The sequence below is a fragment of the Mixophyes fleayi genome, chromosome 1 (assembly GCF_038048845.1).
Source record: "Mixophyes fleayi isolate aMixFle1 chromosome 1, aMixFle1.hap1, whole genome shotgun sequence".
Lineage (NCBI taxonomy): Eukaryota > Metazoa > Chordata > Amphibia > Anura > Limnodynastidae > Mixophyes > Mixophyes fleayi.
Window position 1 is genome coordinate 101,111,280 of NC_134402.1, and position 21,021 is coordinate 101,132,300.

A 21,021-nucleotide genomic window follows, 5' to 3' on the forward strand; every position below is an offset into this window, starting at 1 on the left:
CGAGTCGCCTCTTCCTCCTGAAGAGGATACAGAGAGGCAAACCTTTTGGGAATGAAAAAACTTTTCTCAGGTTGTTTCCAAGCCCCTTCAGCAATTTCTCTGAGTTCTGCAGAAGGAGGGAAACGGTTGGTTTTTCTTTTGGCCTTTTTGAACAGACTTCTGTCCCTGGGGGAAACCTCCTCCGGCTCTGGGAAGTCCAGCGCCTGTCTAACCGCTAAAACCAAATCAGTAACAAATTGGTTTCTAGGGTACACTTCCTGCTCTGAGGAATGACTATGGTCAGCATCCGAATAGATTTCCCCCTCTTCCTCAGACTCTTCCTCCGAATCTGAAAGGACCACAAGGGGATTTACAGCTCTAAGCCTCCTTCTCTTAGCAGGCGGGGTATTAGAGGAATCTAGCAACAGGTTAAGCTTGTTTATTCCTTTCAAAAAGGCTGTAGACCAAGCCGGGTCTATATTAGCAGGGGCTGGTTCAGCCTGTAATGTGGAAGGTCCCGGCAAACTCGATCCGCTGGCATCAGAGGAAGCCTGGGGGTCTGACTGCGTATTAGTATTGCTAGCCACCGAAGTTGCCACAGTTGATAGCAACTGATTTGATTGAAAAACCATTTGGGCTAGGGAGGTAACCGACTGTGTTAGGGAGGTTACCCAGGCCGGTTCCTCAGATGAAGGGGCTGTAACCTGCTGGCTCTGCACAGAGGGAGCCCCTGCTTCACATGCAGCGCAGAGCGCCAAAGGGTCCTTCTGCCCACACGGTAATTTTACATGACATTTAGAACATGTGAAATATTTTGCCATAGTGCCCTTTGCCTTATCTGTCATTTTATATAAAGGAAGGCACACCAATCACACAAAATCAATCTAGCTGAATATACAGATAGAGATAATGGAAGAGAGAGAGAGAGAGAGAAAATAAATTTAAAGGAACAGAGTAAATCACAAGTAATCAACTAATGACTTTGAAAAGTTGTACTTGAATATTTTAAACAGCATAAATATCTTTTGGCTAGCAGGAGACTATAATGTAAACCTGCTAAGCCAGAAATAAACAACAAATATGTGTTTAAATAAGCTTGTACTTAGCCCAAGGGCCACCGAAAAAGGGAGAAGTCCAACAGCAGTCTGTGCTCTCCCTCAGCTCTGTTCCTCTTCCCGGGCTTCTGCTTTGGCGCCAGAACCTTGGGAAAGACCATCTCTCTTTCTCTGTAAGGAGGGGGGGAACTCTATGTTTTAGCTCCCCCCTCTTCCCTGATGCCGCTGTTCCTGCTTGATATTCCATAGGAAAAAATGGCTTTTGGTGGCAGATTTGTGGAGACCTCTATTCGATCCTCTTCCCAGGACAGAGGTCTCCGCAGCGGTACTTTTCCGACGCCCCCCCTCCTATGTATGAGGGGGGAATCTTGGTATCGCCTCCTCCTCCTTCTCCTCAGCGCTTTAGACCACTTTCCTCAATTCCAAAATGGCCGCCGGCGTCATCGTTATCCGATAACCGCTCTATGCCTGTAATGGCAGCGCCGGTTATCGGGGAGGCTGTAGGAGTGCAGCGGTCTCTGAGACCGCTTGTCACTCCTAAATCAGGCACCTGTAACCATCTCCTCTAGTGCCTGCGCTGCTCTGCTGTGAGTGTGTTCTCTATATTAGAACACACTCCAGCGCTGCCACCTGTGTAAAAAAAAAAGAAAACATAAAAGAACAAATAAAATGTATTAAAATTACACTAAGCACTAAAAAACTTGCCCAAACTCCAGGGCACCTAAAAAAAACTGGATTGTACAGGAAGAGGCAGGGGTATTGTAGAGGGGAGGGGTCTATCAGCAGCACTAAAGTTAACTAGTTAGGTGCCAACTCCCAGCTCCCCTCCACAACCCATGGTAAAGCAGTGTCCCCCAGACTGGATGAAAGAGAAAGATTCCACCCCCTGCAACCTCCCCAGCATTGCTCAGAGCTTGTACCATAAATCTGTTTCAACCATATTGGAACAGGTACCACCTAAAGTATACTTTATAGGAATTCTCATTTATAGGGAAGAGATTGAGGCTTTAGAACCTTTCCTTCACTATAGTCCAGGTGTCCTCTTTTGATGGTCTGCCCAGATCGATTTCTCAATTATGTTCCTGTTTATTGGTATCAGGTTGTTTAGCAATAACAAGTAGGCTGTAAAGAATGGATATAATGCCTTATGGAAGAGAATTATGCACTTAGGAAGATTCGAGCAGAACCAAAAATCTAGTAATATCAGGTTTAGGGAGAGAGACAACAAAGTTTTTAACTTGTAGGTATGCAAATGGGATGATAGATGATGTGACTGGATGGGCTTATTTGCGAGACATTGACCTGGGGAACAGGGACGTAAAGGGGGAAGGAGCTGAGGTGATCTTGAAATAAAACATACCTGTTACATAGGGGATTATTGTAAAAGGTAGTGGCCGGGTGAGACTTCACCAGGAAAGGACTACCATCAGCTGAAGTACCCAGTGCAGACACCAAAGAGGGCACTTTACAGAAGGGGGATTCCAGGCCTACCCCCCTCAGACCACTGCTGTCTGCAAGCCAGGCACAGTTCTGGCTCAGGTGAGTTGCAAGATAGTAGAGATAGCTGTCTGGAAAACCACTTACACCATCTAAGGTGGCCCTACTCAAAGTACAAAAACTAGGTATGCGGGGGCTGATTTATCTACACAAATTGGGAGAACCGGTGGTGTAATTGTGTCAGAATCAATCTGGGAACCTTAACTGGAGGGGGTCTGGGGAGGTAGAGCAGACAAGGTAGGACATTTATCTGGAGTGTTACAATTCTACCCAACCATGAAATAATTACTTTTTGCAATCTGACCAGAATATTGTCTATATAAACAGTTTCATATGTCAACTTGATCTAAATCCGCAGGTATCTGATTTTGGAACGCTGCCAGGAAAAATTATAATTGTTTTTTCAAGAGTGCTAAAGCAGGAGGTGATATGTGAATAGCAAGGGATTCTGTCTTAGCCATATCAGGCAATAAAGTTAAACTTTTCTATGTGGTAAGAAATAGATTTGGGAGGGATGTATGGGGGGGGGGGGGAGAGACAATTTGAGAAGTATGTTGTCGGCGAATAAACTCACCCTATATACCTCAATCTCAACTATAACACTTTTGATGTCTGACAAAATGCTTATTCTCGCTACCAAGGAGTCAATAACTAGAGTAAATATTAGCGGTGACAAGGGACACCCCTGCTGCGTGCCATTAGTGATGAGAAGAGAGAGTGACAATATCCCCCTTTACAGATACCCCTGGCAACAGCCGTGAATACAAAGTCTGAATCCCCTGAAGAAAGTCCCCACCATGCAGGGTTTCTACCATAATCAACCAGCTAATCTGGTGGAATGCTTTCTCTGTGTCCAGAGAAAGCACCAGGACCAGGGCCTTTCTAGAATTTATACAATGGATGAGGCAAGACTACCAGAAATAAAGCCTATCTGATCCAAGCAGAGTGTACTCTTAAGAAGAACCAGTTATGATATAAAACACTGGCACTAAAGAGATATGTAAATTGAAGTTAGAATTGGAGAACACATCAAGGATATTAAAACTACAAATCGTGCTTTCAATCCAGGACGCAGAGCATTTTGATAAATTCATAAATAAAATTAAAAAAAAATAGTACGACATATAAAGTTAGAGGGATCTATGGGCTGTCAAAAACAGAAGTGGATGAACATCTATTTTAAACTTTTACAAATAGGCTGTAAAGAATGGAAAGAATTCCATTTGTGAGAGGATTATGCACGATGGTAAACTCGATCAGGGTCAGAGATCCAGTCATATTTAATACACTAGATCCACATAATAAAGTTAAACATATGTTTGTTGTACATCCACAGGAAATTCATTCCTTCCCTTTTTGTTTGCCCTATACAAAGATACATTGTGTGAAAGGTAAGGCATGGTTAACTTATACCCAAGTCTAAAAATGCTGAGATTTCTATACCGCCCTCTAAGTAAATAATATTTTTATCTTCTGCAAAAAATGATTAGAAAAGGGCAAAATTATTGAGGAAAAAATAATGTGCACTATAACCACGTATGGATATTATATCCAATATGCAGAGAGTCTTGGGTCAATAATCTGTGTAGTATTTATTCATCCAGGTATGTGTGGAAACCAGAGTGTTGAGTGAAGGGTGTAAGATGGGAGATAAAATTGAGACGCAGTTGTGTACCCCTGGTAATGAGCTCGATATGCTGCAGCCCGTGGATAGATACAAACAAAAGTGCAGCCATTTACCAAACGTGTAAGAGAATTATGTCTCTAATAAACAGGTGAGGAGAATTGAGCAGTACAAGGAGAGGAGTGCTAAGGCTCTTCAGGTTTGGGGTATATTACCCAGGAAAACAAAAGACTGATAATATATTATTTGCCTAGAACTAGGCTTGTATGCATAAATGATTAATAACGTAGCAATTGCTATACTAACGGCTCTTAACACAGTGGGCTCATTATGTATCTTGATATTACATTTGGGGACTTATTTTATAGCAGTGGTGGATTTGTTTTTCGAGTTTATTCTTCATCATGAAAGAAAGTTTATATTTCTCATTAATAAAACATTTGTTGATTAATGTGTATTAATACAGAAAGAGAATGCAGCCAAACATGTTAGCTTTTTGTACAGTAGAATATTAACCACACATTTATAATCCGAACAGTGCCATGTTGACATTAGCTGAACAGAAATAATTAAAAAAGATATTTCTTGTACTTGACAATGGCCTTGTTCAGGAATGTAACACACGTAGAAGAGAGCAAAGACTAGCGTTTAAATAAAGAAAAACATTGTGTACCAGAGACAGGAAAGTTCTACTAGGTGAGGTCAGTCTCTGAGTACAAAGAATTTGTTTCACACATACCTGTAGGACTCAGAGGTGATCGTGTCCACTGGATTAGAGATTTGCTGGGAGGATGAACTAGTGCTGTTTCTATGTCTCAACTTTAAAAAATCTGTAAGAATATACTGGGCTTGCTGGATGGCTATTAAAACGACACCAACAAGAGACAAACTGCAAAACAGAAACAAATAATCACTTACAATACAATAATGCTTACAGTAGTAATGCACCACAAGTTATGTTATGTTAGCATGGGGGCATGTTATGAATAATAGTGCACAGAAGAAAGTTGTAATTTGCGCTAAGATACAGTATAATGAGCCAAATGCATGGTCTGATTAATAAGTTGTTGCTGTAAATGCCTCAACATTTTTTAAGCTATATATTTTCTATAATTATAGTCCTATAAAAGAATGGGGATTTAACAATATTTGCATCTAACCTCACAAACAGTACAGTAAGTTTCCAGAATGACTCTTCCCAGCTGGGGCCTGGGACTCCATCCGCACACAAAGGTAACAAGTGGTGAGGAAGAGTCACGTTAAGGGTGAAACGGAACTCCAGATTGGAAGCACTCACGAGAGACAGCTCACGTATTACCCAGGATGACGTGAAGTCTGGAATGAACCTGTGCAGTAAGAGAAGCACACAGGGACATAAGTACTCTCCACCAGTAACTAATCAGGCATTTTATTCTTTGCATTTGCCTGTACATCTATTGCTATGAGGGACACCTGCTATGCCAAGTCAACTAGTATTATTTTACTGTATTAATTAACGCTAGATAATAAAGCTAGAAAATGTATCAAGAAAATAGAACAATGACAACTGTATTCTACATTAGTGGAATCATTAACAATACTAATGGCATTTGATAAATCGGAGTGGTTACTTGGCAGCTCAGAGCATTGTACTTTACTGGTACTTGGCATCTCATGTTTATGTAACTGCAGCAGAATTCCCACCCTCTGCGTCTTCCAGAGCTTATCACTTTCTGATGCAGGTTTACACATCTAACAATGCTGAATAAGGTCATGGTTAATACTTACACAATACTGATTTCCCTTGAAGTATTCTGGCTTAGAGAAAACGTATCACATTCTAGGACTTCAAACCCAAAACCTTGGCAATTGTATCCATTGATTTTCATAGACACGATTGTTACGGGCAGAGAACCAATATTTTCAACTTTAAAGACTTTGGTGATGGACAGGACTTGTTTGCTTTCCTTTAGCTCTGTACAGAAACAAAACAAGAAACAGGGCCATCAAATAACTTAATAGTAAATACAAATGTAGGCTGCATGCAAAAGGCAATTAAAGTATTCAAAAAACAAGTCGTATGTATGTACATGAATGTTGAAAGGTGCATTTGACACTAGGATCTACTAACATCAATTTGACAGAAGTCTCACATCAATACTCTGTGCTGTTGGGAGACGCTGCTCCTTCCACTATATAATTCAGTATGTTACGTCCTGTTCGCCGCTATACCCCTCCTCACATAATGATTCTCCTCTGCCGTATATGCTGCCCTCACTAACAGACAAATGAGTGAAGAAGTCACCGACTCCCTCCCACAAGATTAACTAGATCAACACTGGCTGCTGATAATCCATTCGGCTAGATCTTATTCTGGCTCCCTCACCCCACATTAAAAACAGAACACATTTGGATGAACAATAGATTATTTATCATACATTTTATTTATTAAAAATGTGCTGTAACCTACAGCAACTAATCAGATTGTAGGTGACATTTCTTGAATGCAGTTTAGAAAATAAAAACCAAATGGTATGATTTACTATTATGCACATTTGTGCACAGTCCCATTGTCTGGCTATTACTGGACCCGTTCCTTCAATATTGTTACCACCATGATCAAACCACTACCTCATGTATCTTAAACTTTCACAAACACATTTATGAACATCATTTGTAATTTTTAGACATAACAGTCATTTAGGTTTAATGGTCCTTTTTCCATGCAAAGCATACTATAATTTTTTTTATAAAACAAAAAAGTTGTGTATCTTTATAGAGATCAAGTAATGACAAAAAAAACCTAAAATATTTAAATCTTCAATACAAGGAGTTGATCATTCATCAAAATACAAACAGTGGAGACAACCATTTTGATAAAGATATTCCCATACTATTGTTTGAGAAATAACTTTTTTCTTAAGTTCACAAAAATGGCGTACTAATTACAATGTAGAATGAGAATAATGTAATGCAAATACCATATCAGTTGCAGGGAACATAATTCCAAAGATGTATACCAGTGTCACTTAAATATGGTCAACAAACAGCCATTTCTTATTGAAGCTATGCAAATGCCAGATGACTTTCAGATGAAGTGTCAAATATTGTGTCCAAGACTCAAACAAATTCAACAGCATCACTCACGCTGTCTACAGTCCATCAGGGTGGACTCTGGAACTTTGAACCTCAAAGATCCCCCAATTCCAGGCAGCCTCCCTCCGACGCGCAACATTTCTCTGGCTCCAAGACCCTCCACCGTGATCATGTCTAGAACAGTCAAATTATTCCTGTCAAGAAAGTTATGTTTATTAAAGAGGCGAGGCGAGAGGAAAGCAATAAATGATATTATGTATCAATAATAAAACACGTCAAAGCGCGTTTCTATACTCAGTCAGACAAACATGAAATCCCTTCCACATACAACAAATCTGTATGTTTCACGTATGTCCAATCGGCTGCGTTGCATCACCTTGCAGAAATTCCCAATGTTTCCCTGACATATACTGTACAATCTTCAGTCTATATAAAGCTCTCACTTGTTCTTTTTAGAGTGTTTATAATTGTTTACTTACCTGATTATTATAAGTGAGCTAACTTTTCTGTAATCTAGAGGCGTAAAGATTACACCAACTTGGTGACATTCCCAAGGCTGTAACTGCAATTCAAGCACTTCACGGCTGCATTCGTCATCTTCGTCCTGCTGCAAATACACAAAAGAGCACAATCTATTATATAAAACCTCTAGTAACAGGGATTCTAGTAACAGGAAAAGAGGTTTTAAGAAAGTTTCTGCTCAGAGAAACCAGCTTTCTTTCAGAAAAGAAAATGGACATTAATTGGGTAACATTCATGAAGATATAAACATGTAAAAGAGGTGAGGTTTCCATAGTAACGATTAAAGACTTGGAGCCAAATGTTTAGTACACATTTTGCCATTACATAACAGTACCCTGGGTTTTGATTAAGTGTGACATTCAGAATATGTAAATGGCCATTCCATATTACTTTGACTGCTGACAGCCATTGTACAGTCGGAGCCAAGACTAAACAGAAGATTGTGCCTACTGAAAAGGAGCCAGAAGGAAACACATGTAATTTCAGCTATCTTAAAAAAAAAAATATATGAAATTTTATTTAATGAAAACATTTGGTGGAAAGGCTGCTTGTCCCACATCTGACATTACTTAACAATAAATAGCAAGGACTTCGATGGCTGGTGGCATATCACATTACATGGCTTTGAATTGTGTAACATTGACGGTACAAAACAACATGTGTGGCATGCAACATCAAAAAGCTCAATGTCTATCAATCAACTTTACAAAAGGTGATAACTTACCCCTGTGTCACATTCCCTTTGGAGTCTGAACTCAACAGTTGTGAAGTCAACCCCCTGCTCATTTAAACCGTACCTAAACGCCAACAAAAAGTTATTTCAACGACGTAACACGACAATTAAAGTTTTATAATGCTACGATGCCAAACTAGGTGCTACAGTGAAAGCTAATTGCTTTAGCATGCCATTGTTACGAGTGGTCAGAATATAGAGCACTCCTACCATTTGCTGAGAAGGCTCAGAGCAGCTTGTGGATTAGGATAATGAGAGAGAGGAAGGAGTTGCACCATCACAGGAAAGGGAGAGGGGTTCTTCAGTGTAACATATTTCACCTGAAACAAAAACAAAGGATAAGGACCATACTGTTGTAATGCCTTTACGACAGACAGTCTACTTTTAAAATCTGAAGCTCACATCTCAGCTGCACAGTACACTATTCAAATTCTTCCAAGTGAAAACGGAGATCAACAAACTGGACCTAGTCCAGCAGTAGATGATGGAAAGAAATATCAAAGTACAGTCTAATTACCGAGCTTTTACTTAGTGCAGTTGCAGTGAAGTTCACCACAAGATCAGGCTCAGCAATTAGCTGGGGCAGGAAGACAAGACGTCGGTCCACATCCCTCTTCTGTTGTGTAGTGCTGGCGTTCTCAGAACTCTTCCTCCTGGAGAAACACTTTGGTACTTAAACACGTAATCATGTACGATGTGAACTTACACAGAGCACAGCATCAGACACCTACCTACAAGTTTCCCCATCCTGCATCTTCTGGTACTTCTCATAGAGATCAGTTCCTAACACGTAGTCTATACTCCAAGCCGACATCCCCAAAGACAGGCTATGCTGCCAGCGCATACTTTCTTCTAGGGAAACAAGTCACAATGTGGAGGTCGATTTAGGATTTGCTTCCAGCTATTTTTTTTTTCATCAGTTTCAAATCACTCTTTATTCATTTCTGTGAGCTACACATAGTGAGTATAGCAGACTTGTTAATTTATCAAACTACAAGGATTTGGGACCCTCCATCATTTGTTGACCTACCTGCCAACAATTACCATAATGTGTTAGTTTAAACGTATTTACCCATTTCCAAGACTACCTGCAGGGAGTGGTATTCTGAAAGTACACGAGACTCAGTAACTGTGATACTAACATGCATAGCTCCAAACAGGAAATGCTGGCAGATAAGCTTAAATATAAAAACCTAATACCACATTGCCTACCTGGCTGTCTGGTCAGGCCAGGCTGCTCCTCTAGACACAAACAACCTACACCCCTCTTTACCCTAATACGTTTTGGATCAAAAATAAATAAATCTATAAGTAATTTACACAGTTATACTCATGAAAGTTTGCTGGATGCAACTAAAAAAATAACTTGAGAAACCTTTAAAACATTCAAATGGTACATTTACACTGGATATACTGACAAGTTAGTTTAGTTCACTGGCTAAGAAACATAACAAAGATATTTACCATAGGACAAGCGCCTGATGATGGGGTGAATTCCACAATGTGCATAAGTCTTAATTTGTTGGCTCCCAGACTGAAATTGACGATTAAAGATAACCCATTAAAAAACATTTTAAACCGCACAAAGAACTTGAACATTAATTTTAGGCAAGACAAATGTTAACCCAAATATAATTCAAAACTATTTCATCGTATGAACGTTAATACAATACCATGGTGGTATATGCCACCAGCACACCTGAGAGTTCTCCGCAGTACCCATTTGATGATTCTGTTCCTATTTGTTGCGGCCATACTCCTGAGTACAGGCTCAGCATGCACCGATTCTGTCCCCTGTTCCTCCCACTTCTCATGCTACTTCCCTCAAGTTATAGCACCTCATTGCTGGTTTGGCTGCTGGCAGCGGTGTATTGTTCTGTTTTGCCTATATTGTATTGTCCTGTTAGATCATGTACTATTTTACTGTATGCTCTCTATATGGCACCGCAGGCCCTTTGTAGCACCTTATACATAAAAGGTAATAAAAATAATATCTGAAATTAATGTTTATTACTCTCCTTTATACTATTTGCAGATATAGTGAACAGTCTTGACATCAGCAAGGCTGCAACACAATCCAACAGGGACACAAAATAGGCAAATGAACTTTCCTGTACTCTAGAACAGCATTCTCTGCATCACTTCTCCGCAATCTGTTCACGATTATGGTTATCAATAAACGTCAAGTTATTAGATATAAGAGCCAGCAGAGGCTATTCATACACTACTGCAGAAGATATCCTCCCACTGCCATGTATTATTCCTTCAGATCGAGATTTAAAAGCTCCTCTTCAGTTTATGCCATGACGCACTTACAGACTGAGGAACGGCCCCAAATATCAAGTCTTATTACTGACTTATGGCTCAGAACTGATCCCACAAGGGAGGAAGATGGGGTTAAATAAATTTACAGGAAGGGCTTTATTTAAATGGTAGAAACTACACAATTAATTTTAAGTTTACAGGGGTATAAAAATAAGTTCCTCCACAGCATTAGATATTGGATTTCCATAAAATAAAACAGAAGTTCACATCCTATCTATAAGTCAATAGTCCAAAAATCAGTGTAGGATCGTAATATACAGCCATGCTGACAAGAACTGAGCAGCGGATATTTAATAAACTGAGCTGACTGCCCTCTACGGTATATTAAAGAAAATAAAAACATTTCTGAAGAAACCTCTGTTGTACGTTTATTCAAATAAAGGCAGTCGTTAAGTAACAGTACATAATGACAAAGATCAGAAAGCGCACCTTAGGGTCGGCGTAGCGGATGAGCACCGGAATTTCAAATGTAACACCTAGAGACGTGCTTATTATTACGTTGGTCAAGAAATTCAACGGCGAGTCTTTGGCTTGGATTTCCAATGTAAATATATCCCAGCAGCCTGGAGGCAAGGCCAGTACGTGCGTAAAATTAAATATCTGCACAAAGAAAAAAAAAAGTTATAAAGTAGCAATAATATTACGATCCAGTGATATCTGGGGAATAAAGAATGGCTGCCCGGGCTGCATCTCTGAAGAGACAAAGGTGAAAGGGGAATCATATCAAACATAGTTCCAACTGAATCTGCTGCTAGGAAGACTAAAATAGATAAAAATAATAGGCTTCTTTAAAAACAAAGCTTAAATGCGTGTTCTTCCCATTCCTGTGGCTCACAACTAAATGACCAACAGATGTCACTGTAACAGTACTGATTAATAGATCTACAAAGTGTCAATTTCAGGGCAATAATCTGCCACATGCAATACTTGTGTGACAAATCCTGGAAAGGAGATTCAACAAACGTACTCCAATTAGTCTAAGAAAGGGATCCTGTTACAAAAGAAAAGTATAAGATCTTGATTATTATGAGAAAAAGCTGAAGAAAGGCTACGTGTGCTGTTCAAGGAGGATATGATGTATGTGGGAATACACAAGACCTCAATTTCTCAGAAACGCACAATTCTGGATGGGAACGAGAGAAAAGCATCCGAGATCCAGATGTTACTCCCACCAAGGTGCTAAACTGAACACAGTAAATTCCCAGTATACAAAAGAAAGCCTCACTCTAGAATACATCATTGTATTTTGTACCTATTTAGTATATTGGTGAATCTGCCTTTTATAATATTACTGCTGACAATGCACTAGTTTATTTTGAGGTAAACCGCTTTCCAAAGATAGTGCAGTTAAGAGTAGAATCAGAACACCACAACATTCTAGAAGCTGCATGTTTCATGTGTAGCTTTCAAAATAATAAACTGGAGACATCTGAGAAAGACCAGATCTCAGACTGATTGGTTGCTGAGAAGCAACCAATCAGATTCTAGTTATTTTGTAGAATGTGCTAAATAAATTATGACAACTAGAATCTGATTGGCTGCAATAGGCAACAACTCCACTTTCTTAAGCACACAGTTTAGCAACTATACCCCCAGGAATAAGTCATACATTCCCCAAAATACCTTGAAAAATCCCCGGACTTCGTCTGGTACAAACACATCAGTGATTACAATTTGAAAATTTAGATTGTTTTCCAGCCACAATGACCATAATCCAAAAGGGTCCAACAGTTGTATGTAAAATAATATTTTTGAAGTGTCAAAGTTAAGATACCTGAGAAAACAATTAAATTGCATATTAAGAAAATAATATTGTACACCAATATGTTTGCATGTATTTCAGCACCTGCTATGTGCCTATAAATTGATTGAGCAACTTCCACTTCTGTATTGCATGTATTTTAGATCCGTACATTACAGAAGCTATATGAAGAAACAGAATGGGCACACACAAAAAAAAACCCAAAAACATTCAAATGCATATTTATCTTTTAATCAAATGTGGAAATTTGATTAGAACAACTACCAAGTAGAATTTCATTGTAAGGTGTTTATTACATTGCAGTGATTACATCTTTTGGATCCAGCTTATCAGATGGTCTTTAAGTGACTACTAAAATTACATGACGAGTACAATTTCTGACATAAAAATGTCAAGAATGGCTGATTTGAATTATAGTGCCAAGTCTCAGAACACATACTGCATAAATATATCAACAAATAATTAAACCAACACAAACACATGGGCAGCACGGTGGCCTAGTGGTTAGCATTTCTGCCTTACAGCGCTGGGGTCATGAGTTCAAATCCCGACCATGGCCTTATCTGTGTGGAGTTTGTATGTTCTCTCCGTGTTTGCGTGGGTTTCCTCCGGGTACTCCGGTTTCCTCCCACACTCCAAAAAAAAAAAACAAACATACTGGTAGGTTAATTGGCTGCTTTAAAAAAAAAAAAAAAAAAGAAAAAAAAATTGACCCGTGTGTGTGTGTGTGTGTGTGTGTGTGTGTGTGTATTTAGACTGTAAGCTCCAATGGGGCAGGGACTGATGTGAATGCGTTCTCTGTACAGCGCTGCGGAATCAGTGGCGCTATATAAATGATGATGATGAAACACATGAGAAATCCTATTCTCCTTTTCACCCTTGATCACACATTTCTATAAGTATAGACTTGCATGAACCATACATATCTCCCATTGTGCTCATCATTAGCACACATAGATGATGAGCTCTAATAACGCTATACTACACAGAAACCAAGCTTATACTGAAGCCAAGCATTGAAGTGAAGCTTAGTGTTGTGAGCAAGCAGTAACCCTGACTAACATGACTCACAATGCATACACAAATAGATGACATGTAAAGAGATAGACACATACCCCTCTGTTATGTTGTGAGAAACACATGGGAGTGGAGGGGAAGCAGCTTCTAAAACACTCAGCCTTTTTCCTTCAGAGCAGACAAGCTCAGGCTCCCGCGGGGCTGCGGCGAAGAGGAGACAAATTAAGAAAAGCAAACTAATTACAAACTTTTTGCTAATTGTCAAATATCATGCTTACTGGCCTACCGAAGACCAGGTACAGGCATTTTGATTTTCCACTTTAAGTCTACATACATATTAATTATACATGTGCTAACAGTACACAAATGGTAGAAATCAGATTGTAAAACTTATCTGTGTAAGATCGTGATCAGGGAAAAATTCCCTAGACAGTATATGCAGGGTGGCTTACCTGAGCAAACAATGGTTGCCGCCTTAGTGAAGTTTACGGAAGAACTCAAGAGCATCACAGGCTCAAAATGAACAAATAAATTGTCGCCTAGGAAATGATGAATATCCTGCAGACAAACAGAGTAGTGCAGACTTTATACATATCATCATCAACATTTATTTATATAGCGCCAGCAAATTACGTAATTCTTACAGTTCGTTAACATTTCATGGCATTTAAGTAGCCTCCTCTGGAAATTGTTTCCAAGTATTCAATGCATTGCAAATATACGTTTTTATACTAGTATGACATTAAATGGAAAGGAAATTTTCTCTTTCATCCGGTCTGGGGGACACTGCTTACCATGGGTTGTGGAGGGGAGCTTGGGAGTTGGCACCTAACTAGTTAACTTTAGTACTGCTGACAATCCCCCTGCCTCTTCCTGTCCAGTTTTTTTTAGGTGCCCTGGAGTTTGGGCAGCATTTTGCCTGATTGAAAGGAGTGACAAGCGGTCTCAAGGACCGCTGCACTCCTCCAGCCTCCCCGTTAACCGGCGCTGCCATTACAGGCATAGAGCGCCGGTTATCGGATAGTATAAACGGCGGCGCCCATCTTGGATGTCGGCAGCAGCGCTGAAGGAGAGGGGGCTATACCAAGATTCCCCCCTCATACATAGGAGGGAGGCGTCGGATATCTCCGCCGCGGAGACCTCTGTCCTAGAGGTCTCCACTACTCTGCCACGTTTGGACAAGTTTTTTGTTTTTTTTTAAAAAAAATAGCGGCAAAACGGAAGGAGGGGGGGCTAAAACATAGAGTTCCCCCCCTCTCTACAGAGAGAGAGATGGTCTTTCCCAAGTCTTCTGGCGCCAGCAGAAGCCCGGGAAGAGGAACAGAGCTGAGGAGAAAGCACAGGACTGCTGTCGGACTTCTCCCCTTGGTGGCCCTTGGGCTAAGTATCACCTTAAATTACACACATACCTGATGTTGTAATACTGGGCTAGCAGGTTTACACTATAGTCTCCTACTAGCCATAGATATTTATGGTGTTTACAATTTTTAAGTACAACTTTTAAAAATATATCAGTTGATTACTTGGTATTTTCTCTGTTCATTACATACTTTACTCCCCCTCTCTCTCTCTCTGCTATCTATCTGTATTTTCAGCTAGATTTTTATTTAGTCTGTGTGCTCGGTGTGCCTTCCTTTATAAATATGACAGATAAGGGAAAGGGCCCTATGGCAAAATATTTCACATGTTCTAAATGTAATGTAAAATTACCGTGCACTCAGAGGGACCCGTTGGCGCTCTGCACGGCATGCGAAGCAGAGGCTTCCACTGCACAGACCCAGCAGGTTTCAGTCCCACCGTCGGTGGAACCGGCCTGGGTTACCTCCCTGACACAGTCGGTTAGCTCTTTAGCTCAGATGGTGTTTCAATCTAACCAGTTGCTGACTACTGTGGCGACTTCTGTGGCTAGTAATGCTAGTACGCAGTCAGACCTCCCGGCTTCCTCAGGTTCTAGTGCTTTGAGTTTGCCGGGACCTTCATCATTACAGACTGACCCAGCCCCGGTTCCTACCGATCCGGCATGGTCTACAGCTATTGTAAGAGGTTTGGACAAGCTTAACCAGTTGCTTGACTCCTCTAACACCCCGCCTGCTAAAAGAAAGAGACCTAGATCTGTTAATCCCCTCTTGGTCCTCTCAGACTCTGAGGAGGAGTCTGAGGAAGAAGAGGAAATTTATTCGGATACTGACCAGGGTCATTCCTCAGACAAGGGAGAAATTTCTAAAAGGCCAATTTGTTAACGATTTGGTTTTAGCGGTCAGACAGGCGTTGGATCTCCCAGAGCCGGAAGATATTACTCCCAGAGACAGAAGTCTCTTTAAAAAGGCCAAGAGGAAGGCCAGCCGTTTTCCCCCTTCCGCAGAACTTAGAGATATTGCTGAAGGGGCTTGGAAACAACCCGATAAAAGATTTTCTATTCCCAAGAGGTTCTCTTCCCTGTATCCCTTACAGGAAGAAGAAGTGGTTCGCTGGGAAAGTATTCCCAAGGTGGATATCCCTATTGCTCGCTTGGCAAAACATACTTTACTTCCAGGCCCTGGTTCAGCGTCCCTTCCGGACGCCAATGACCGCAAGGTTGAATCCCAGCTCAAATCCATATTTGCGGCTGCGGGTTCCGCCTTCAGACCCACATTTACCTCAGCCTGGGTGGCTAGAGCCATGGAGGCATGGGCAGACCAGCTGGCAGAGGCCTTACAGGACTCTGAATTCCTTCCCCTAGCCTTGCACTTAAAGGAGGCTTCGGGGTATCTTTGTGAGGCGGCCCAGAACTCGGCAGCGGTTTTCTCTTCCATTCAGGCGGCCTCCATTTCAGCTAGGAGGACGCTTTGGCTGAAATCCTGGGAAGGTGATGCGGAATCAAAAAGGTCCGTTGAAACGATTCCTTTTTCGGCAGCAGGTTTGTTCGGCCCGGAATTAGATACCCTTATTTCTCAGGCAACGGGGGGCAAAAGCACTTCCTTGCCAGTATATGCTAACAGGAGCCGCGCCCCGAGGGGCAGCTCTTTTCGTCAGCCCTTTCGTGGGGCCTCTTCCCATAGGGGACAGTCCTTTAGAGGCAGGCAATCCTATTCCCGAGGCTCCACTACCAGGGGGAGGTCCTCGTTTGCATCTAAGCGCCAGGCCCCTAAGACCCAGGAGAAGCCTGCGTCCTGACGACCACCCTGTATTGCAGGGGGCGCCAGTGGGGGGACGTCTGTCTCTGTTTTACGAACAGTGGGCAGCGTCTTCCCAAGACCCTTGGATTCGGGGGATTATTTCAGAAGGGTACAAAATAGACCTTCTGGGACCGGCTCCACGCCGTTACTTCCAGACTCCCATTCCCCGAGATCCATTAAGAAGACAGGCTATACAGGATTGTGTAGCTTCTCTTCTGGTTCAGAAGGTCATCTGCAGGGTTCCAGATTGCCAGAAGGGAAGAGGTTTTTATTCCAACCTGTTCCTAGTCTCGAAGCCGGACGGCTCCTTTCGTCCCATCCTCAACCTAAAGGGCCTCAACGTTCACTTAAGGGCGGACAAATTTCGGATGGAATCTCTATGGTCTGTAATAAATGGCCTAGAGAAAGATCAGTTCATAGCGTCCATAGATATAAAGGACGCATATCTCCACATTCCCATTTGGATCCACCATCAATCCCTTCTCAGATTTTCGGTGGGATCAGGTCATTATCAGTTTCGGGACCTCCCCTTTGGCCTCTCAACAGCGCCAAGGGTTTTCACAAAGATTATGTCGGTAATGGCAGCATGTCTTCACCTGCAGGGTGTTCAGGTCGTTCCTTATTTGGACGACCTACTCATCAAGGCTTCCACAGAGAGTTGCTTAGGCTATCACCTATCCCTCACCCAGGCAGTCCTAAGGGGCCATGGATGGCTGATAAATTCAAGGAAATCCCAGTTGGTTCCGTGTCAGCGCATGGTGTTCCTGGGACTCATTATGGACACCAGCAAGCAAAGGATATTTCTCCCAGTAGAGAAGGTCACCTCTATTCAAAAGGTAACTACTCAGGTTCTGTCTTCCCCCAAACCCTCAATGCACTTGTGCATGAGGCTACTCGGAAAGATGGTGGCCTCCTTCGAGACCATTCCCTTCGGTCGAGCCCATTCTCGATGTTTCCAGTGGGACCTATTGTCGAAGTGGTCAGGATCACACCTACACCTGGAACTTCAAAAGATCTCTCCATCTCAAAGGGCGAGAATATCTCTTCAGTGGTGGCTGTGCCAGGATCACTTGAATGTGGGCAGATCTTTCGCACCATGGTCGTGGATTATAGCCACGACAGATGCCAGCTTGAAAGGTTGGGGGGCGATAATCCTGCACCTCCGGCTCCAGGGACGGTGGTCGGTTCAGGAGTCTGCTCTCCCAATAAATGTATTGGAATTGAAGGCCATTCTTTTGGCTCTCCGGGGAGCACAGTCCCTTCTTCAGGGCCACCCGGTCAGAATCCAGTCCGACAATGCCACGGCCGTGGCATATGTCAACAGACAAGGAGGAACCAGGAGCGCAGCAGCGATGGATATCGCAGCCCAAATATTGGTTTGGGCAGAGCTATATGTTCCGGCAATATCAGCAGTTTTCATTCCAGGAATAGAAAACTGGGAGGCGGACTATCTAAGTCGAAACCAAATGATGCCGGGGGAGTGGTCACTACACCCGGAAGTCTTCCAATCTCTGGTCCACAAGTGGGGTCTTCCAGACATAGACCTCATGGCCTCCAGACACAACAGGAAGGTTCACAGGTTCTGCGCAAGGGTAAGAGATCCTGTAGCGGTGGCAGTGGACGTCATGGGAATTCAGGATGGGATACCTGTTTCCTCCGATCCCCATGCTTCCTCGCGTCCTCAGACGAGTACGGCAGGGCTCTCTGCCAGTAATTCTAGTAGCTCCCTTCTGGCCACGGCGTGTGGTTCGCAGAAATAATATCTATGGCGGAAGGTCCGGGATTCCGCCTTCCGTATCGAGACGACCTTCTTCTTCAAGGTCCATTCCATCACCAGAATTTACCTCAGCTCAATTTAATGGCATGGCTGTTGAAGCCAGCCTCTGGAGGGCTAGAGGTTTTTCTTCCAGTGTAATACAAACAATGATGCGAGCTAGGAAACCAGCTTCATCTCGCATCTATCACCGGATTTGGAAGGCCTACATTAGCTGGTGCGAAAATAGGACATGCCACTCGTCCTCCTTTCGTCTCCCTCGCTTGTTAGCTTTCCATCAGGATGGCCTAGAAGCAGGCCTTAGATTAGGCTCCCTAAAGGTTCAGGTTTCAGCTCTTTCAGTATTTTTTCATAAAAAATTCGCTGATTTGCCAGATATTAGGACTTTTTTCCAGGGAGTTCTGCATATTCAGCCTCCTTATGTCCCTCCTACGGCTCCATGGGATCTCAACTTGGTTCTGGACATGCTCAAGGGGCCTCCCTTCGCGCCATTGAGCAGGGCAGATTTAAAGTGGTTGACCTGGAAGGTCCTCTTTCTTTTGGCTATCGCTTCTGCTCGTAGAGTTTCTGAATTAGGAGCCCTGTCCTGTCAGGAACCTTATTTTTTGGTTTTCCACGAGGAAAGAGCGGTGTTAAGAACCCTTCCTTCCTTTGTTCCAAAGGTAGTTTCGGCTTTTCATCTAAACCAGGAAATAGTAGTTCCGGTTTTCTCATCCACTTCTCATGCGCATCAGCAATCGATGGAAAAGTTAGATGTGGTTAGGGCTCTCCGCATTTATGTTAAAAGAACTTCCCAGATTAGACGGACTGACTCTCTGTTTGTCCTTTATGACGCTAATAAGAGAGGCTGGCCAGCCTCAAAACAATCCATCGCTAGATGGATTACGTCTACCATCAGGCAAGCTTATATAAAGGCTAGCCGTCCTGTGCCGGAGAGACTTACAGCCCATTCCACCAGATCGGTAGGGGCTTCGTGGGCAGCAAGGAATGGAGCTTCTGCAGACCAGCTTTGCAGGGCAGCCACCTGGTCTTCTGTCCACACCTTTACAAAATGTTATCAGTTTAATGTCTTTGCATCAGCTGATGCAGATTTCGCTCGTAGTGCCTACAGTTATGTGATGACGGATACAAACACCCGTTATCCAGACAGCTTCAATACCAGAAGGATAAAACTAAATAAATCTCGGAAGGGCTTCCATCACATAGACATGATCTGAGACTTTCCGTCTATAGTCACTGTGGAGAGCACTGCTAAACAATTGAATAAAGACGGCTAAGAACAATGTGCTGAAAGCCAGGAGTCATTTACTAATGCAATTTAGTATATTTTAGGCACGGTGCCCCAAACTACGAAGACAAAAACCTTAAACAACAAAACCCTACGACAGCCCTATATGCGCGTCTTCCCTTCTACACACAGTTCACTAGAAATGGCTGAGGACAATGGCTGATTATTCCCATTACTAAGTTTTAATTGCTCTAGACATATATGCAAATGCAGCCACCCACATAAAAGTGCTAACCCTGCACTGCCTATTAGGAAGCATTACATTGCAACACTGACTCCTGAACAAAACGCAGTTAATCATTTTTTTAAAAAACAATAAAAAAATCTCTACAACCCGCACTGCCAGGCCTCATATTCATGTGTTGTAAACAACTTTTTACAGTTTGTAAACTGCATGTAAAAATATCTAACACTGTAAATGATTGTACCTAGCGTTACTATACCCGTATGGTGCCCTTATGGCAATCAGTTGTGACAGCGTTTTAGAAATGCTGCTTGATCATTTACGGGAATTTGACTCATTTAAACCTATTGGACATCCTACAATGATGCCAAAACGTAGTAAAGGTTTAAAAAATGGTTAATAGAAAACAAGAACACAGTGGAGCTGTGGGTGTACTACACTAATAATTACAGTGATAATAGGAGGGGGTTCTACAAATGCAGGTTTTCTTTTGAATTCAGCAGTGCCTCTGTGGGTGGACCTTCAGCAATGTTATAGGAAAGAAAAAAGAAGTGTGGCCAACTCCATCTTTTGAAATCATATTCCCAAGAATGTAACTTGCTGTCTCTGTACCCGCAGCAGCAGGTTCAGTATACCATATGTAGATGAAAATGCATGGTGTGACATTTGACACTTTTTATGAACAATATAATTCACACAATTTAAACTACATTTTAGAAGCTGTAAAATATCACAGTTCTTTCATGACTGTTCTTTAGGAACAAGCAAATGACAGAATATTAAACTGAAAGCAGGAAACAGTTGTAAATCAATTCACAGAATAGTTACAGGTGACATTTTAAGAACTGATCATTTTTTTTTCTTACAAATGCAGCAGAACAGACAGACAATCTGTTCATTCTCCTCCATAAGATACATACTTACACTATTTTGTCGGCTATTTGTAACCTATTTACACCCTTATATATAAAGGGGCCACTAAACATAAAGGATAAATCCACTCAAAAATGAGAAACTAATGTACCTCTGCT

At 41.9% G+C, this 21,021-nt stretch overlaps 1 protein-coding gene across 3 annotated transcripts in view; it reads right to left on the reverse strand.

The window, feature by feature from the left end:
- The window catches only part of TMEM131L (transmembrane 131 like), a 96,240-nt gene that overhangs the window by 24,991 nt on the left and 50,228 nt on the right, over positions 1-21,021 (reverse strand). For 2 of the 3 annotated variants that reach the window (XM_075198532.1, XM_075198551.1), the window contains exons 11-24: positions 14,042-14,147; positions 13,688-13,790; positions 12,434-12,584; positions 11,240-11,410; positions 9,950-10,019; positions 9,217-9,337; positions 9,003-9,138; positions 8,696-8,805; positions 8,477-8,549; positions 7,710-7,837; positions 7,282-7,424; positions 5,923-6,109; positions 5,316-5,501; positions 4,895-5,044 (exon numbers count right to left, since the gene is read on the reverse strand). In XM_075198532.1, coding sequence (XP_075054633.1) covers positions 4,895-5,044; positions 5,316-5,501; positions 5,923-6,109; positions 7,282-7,424; positions 7,710-7,837; positions 8,477-8,549; positions 8,696-8,805; positions 9,003-9,138; positions 9,217-9,337; positions 9,950-10,019; positions 11,240-11,410; positions 12,434-12,584; positions 13,688-13,790; positions 14,042-14,147 — 1,835 coding nt within the window. The remainder of the gene's footprint in view (positions 1-4,894; positions 5,045-5,315; positions 5,502-5,922; positions 6,110-7,281; positions 7,425-7,709; positions 7,838-8,476; positions 8,550-8,695; positions 8,806-9,002; positions 9,139-9,216; positions 9,338-9,949; positions 10,020-11,239; positions 11,411-12,433; positions 12,585-13,687; positions 13,791-14,041; positions 14,148-21,021) is intronic. The other variant, XM_075198542.1, reaches the window with a different exon arrangement.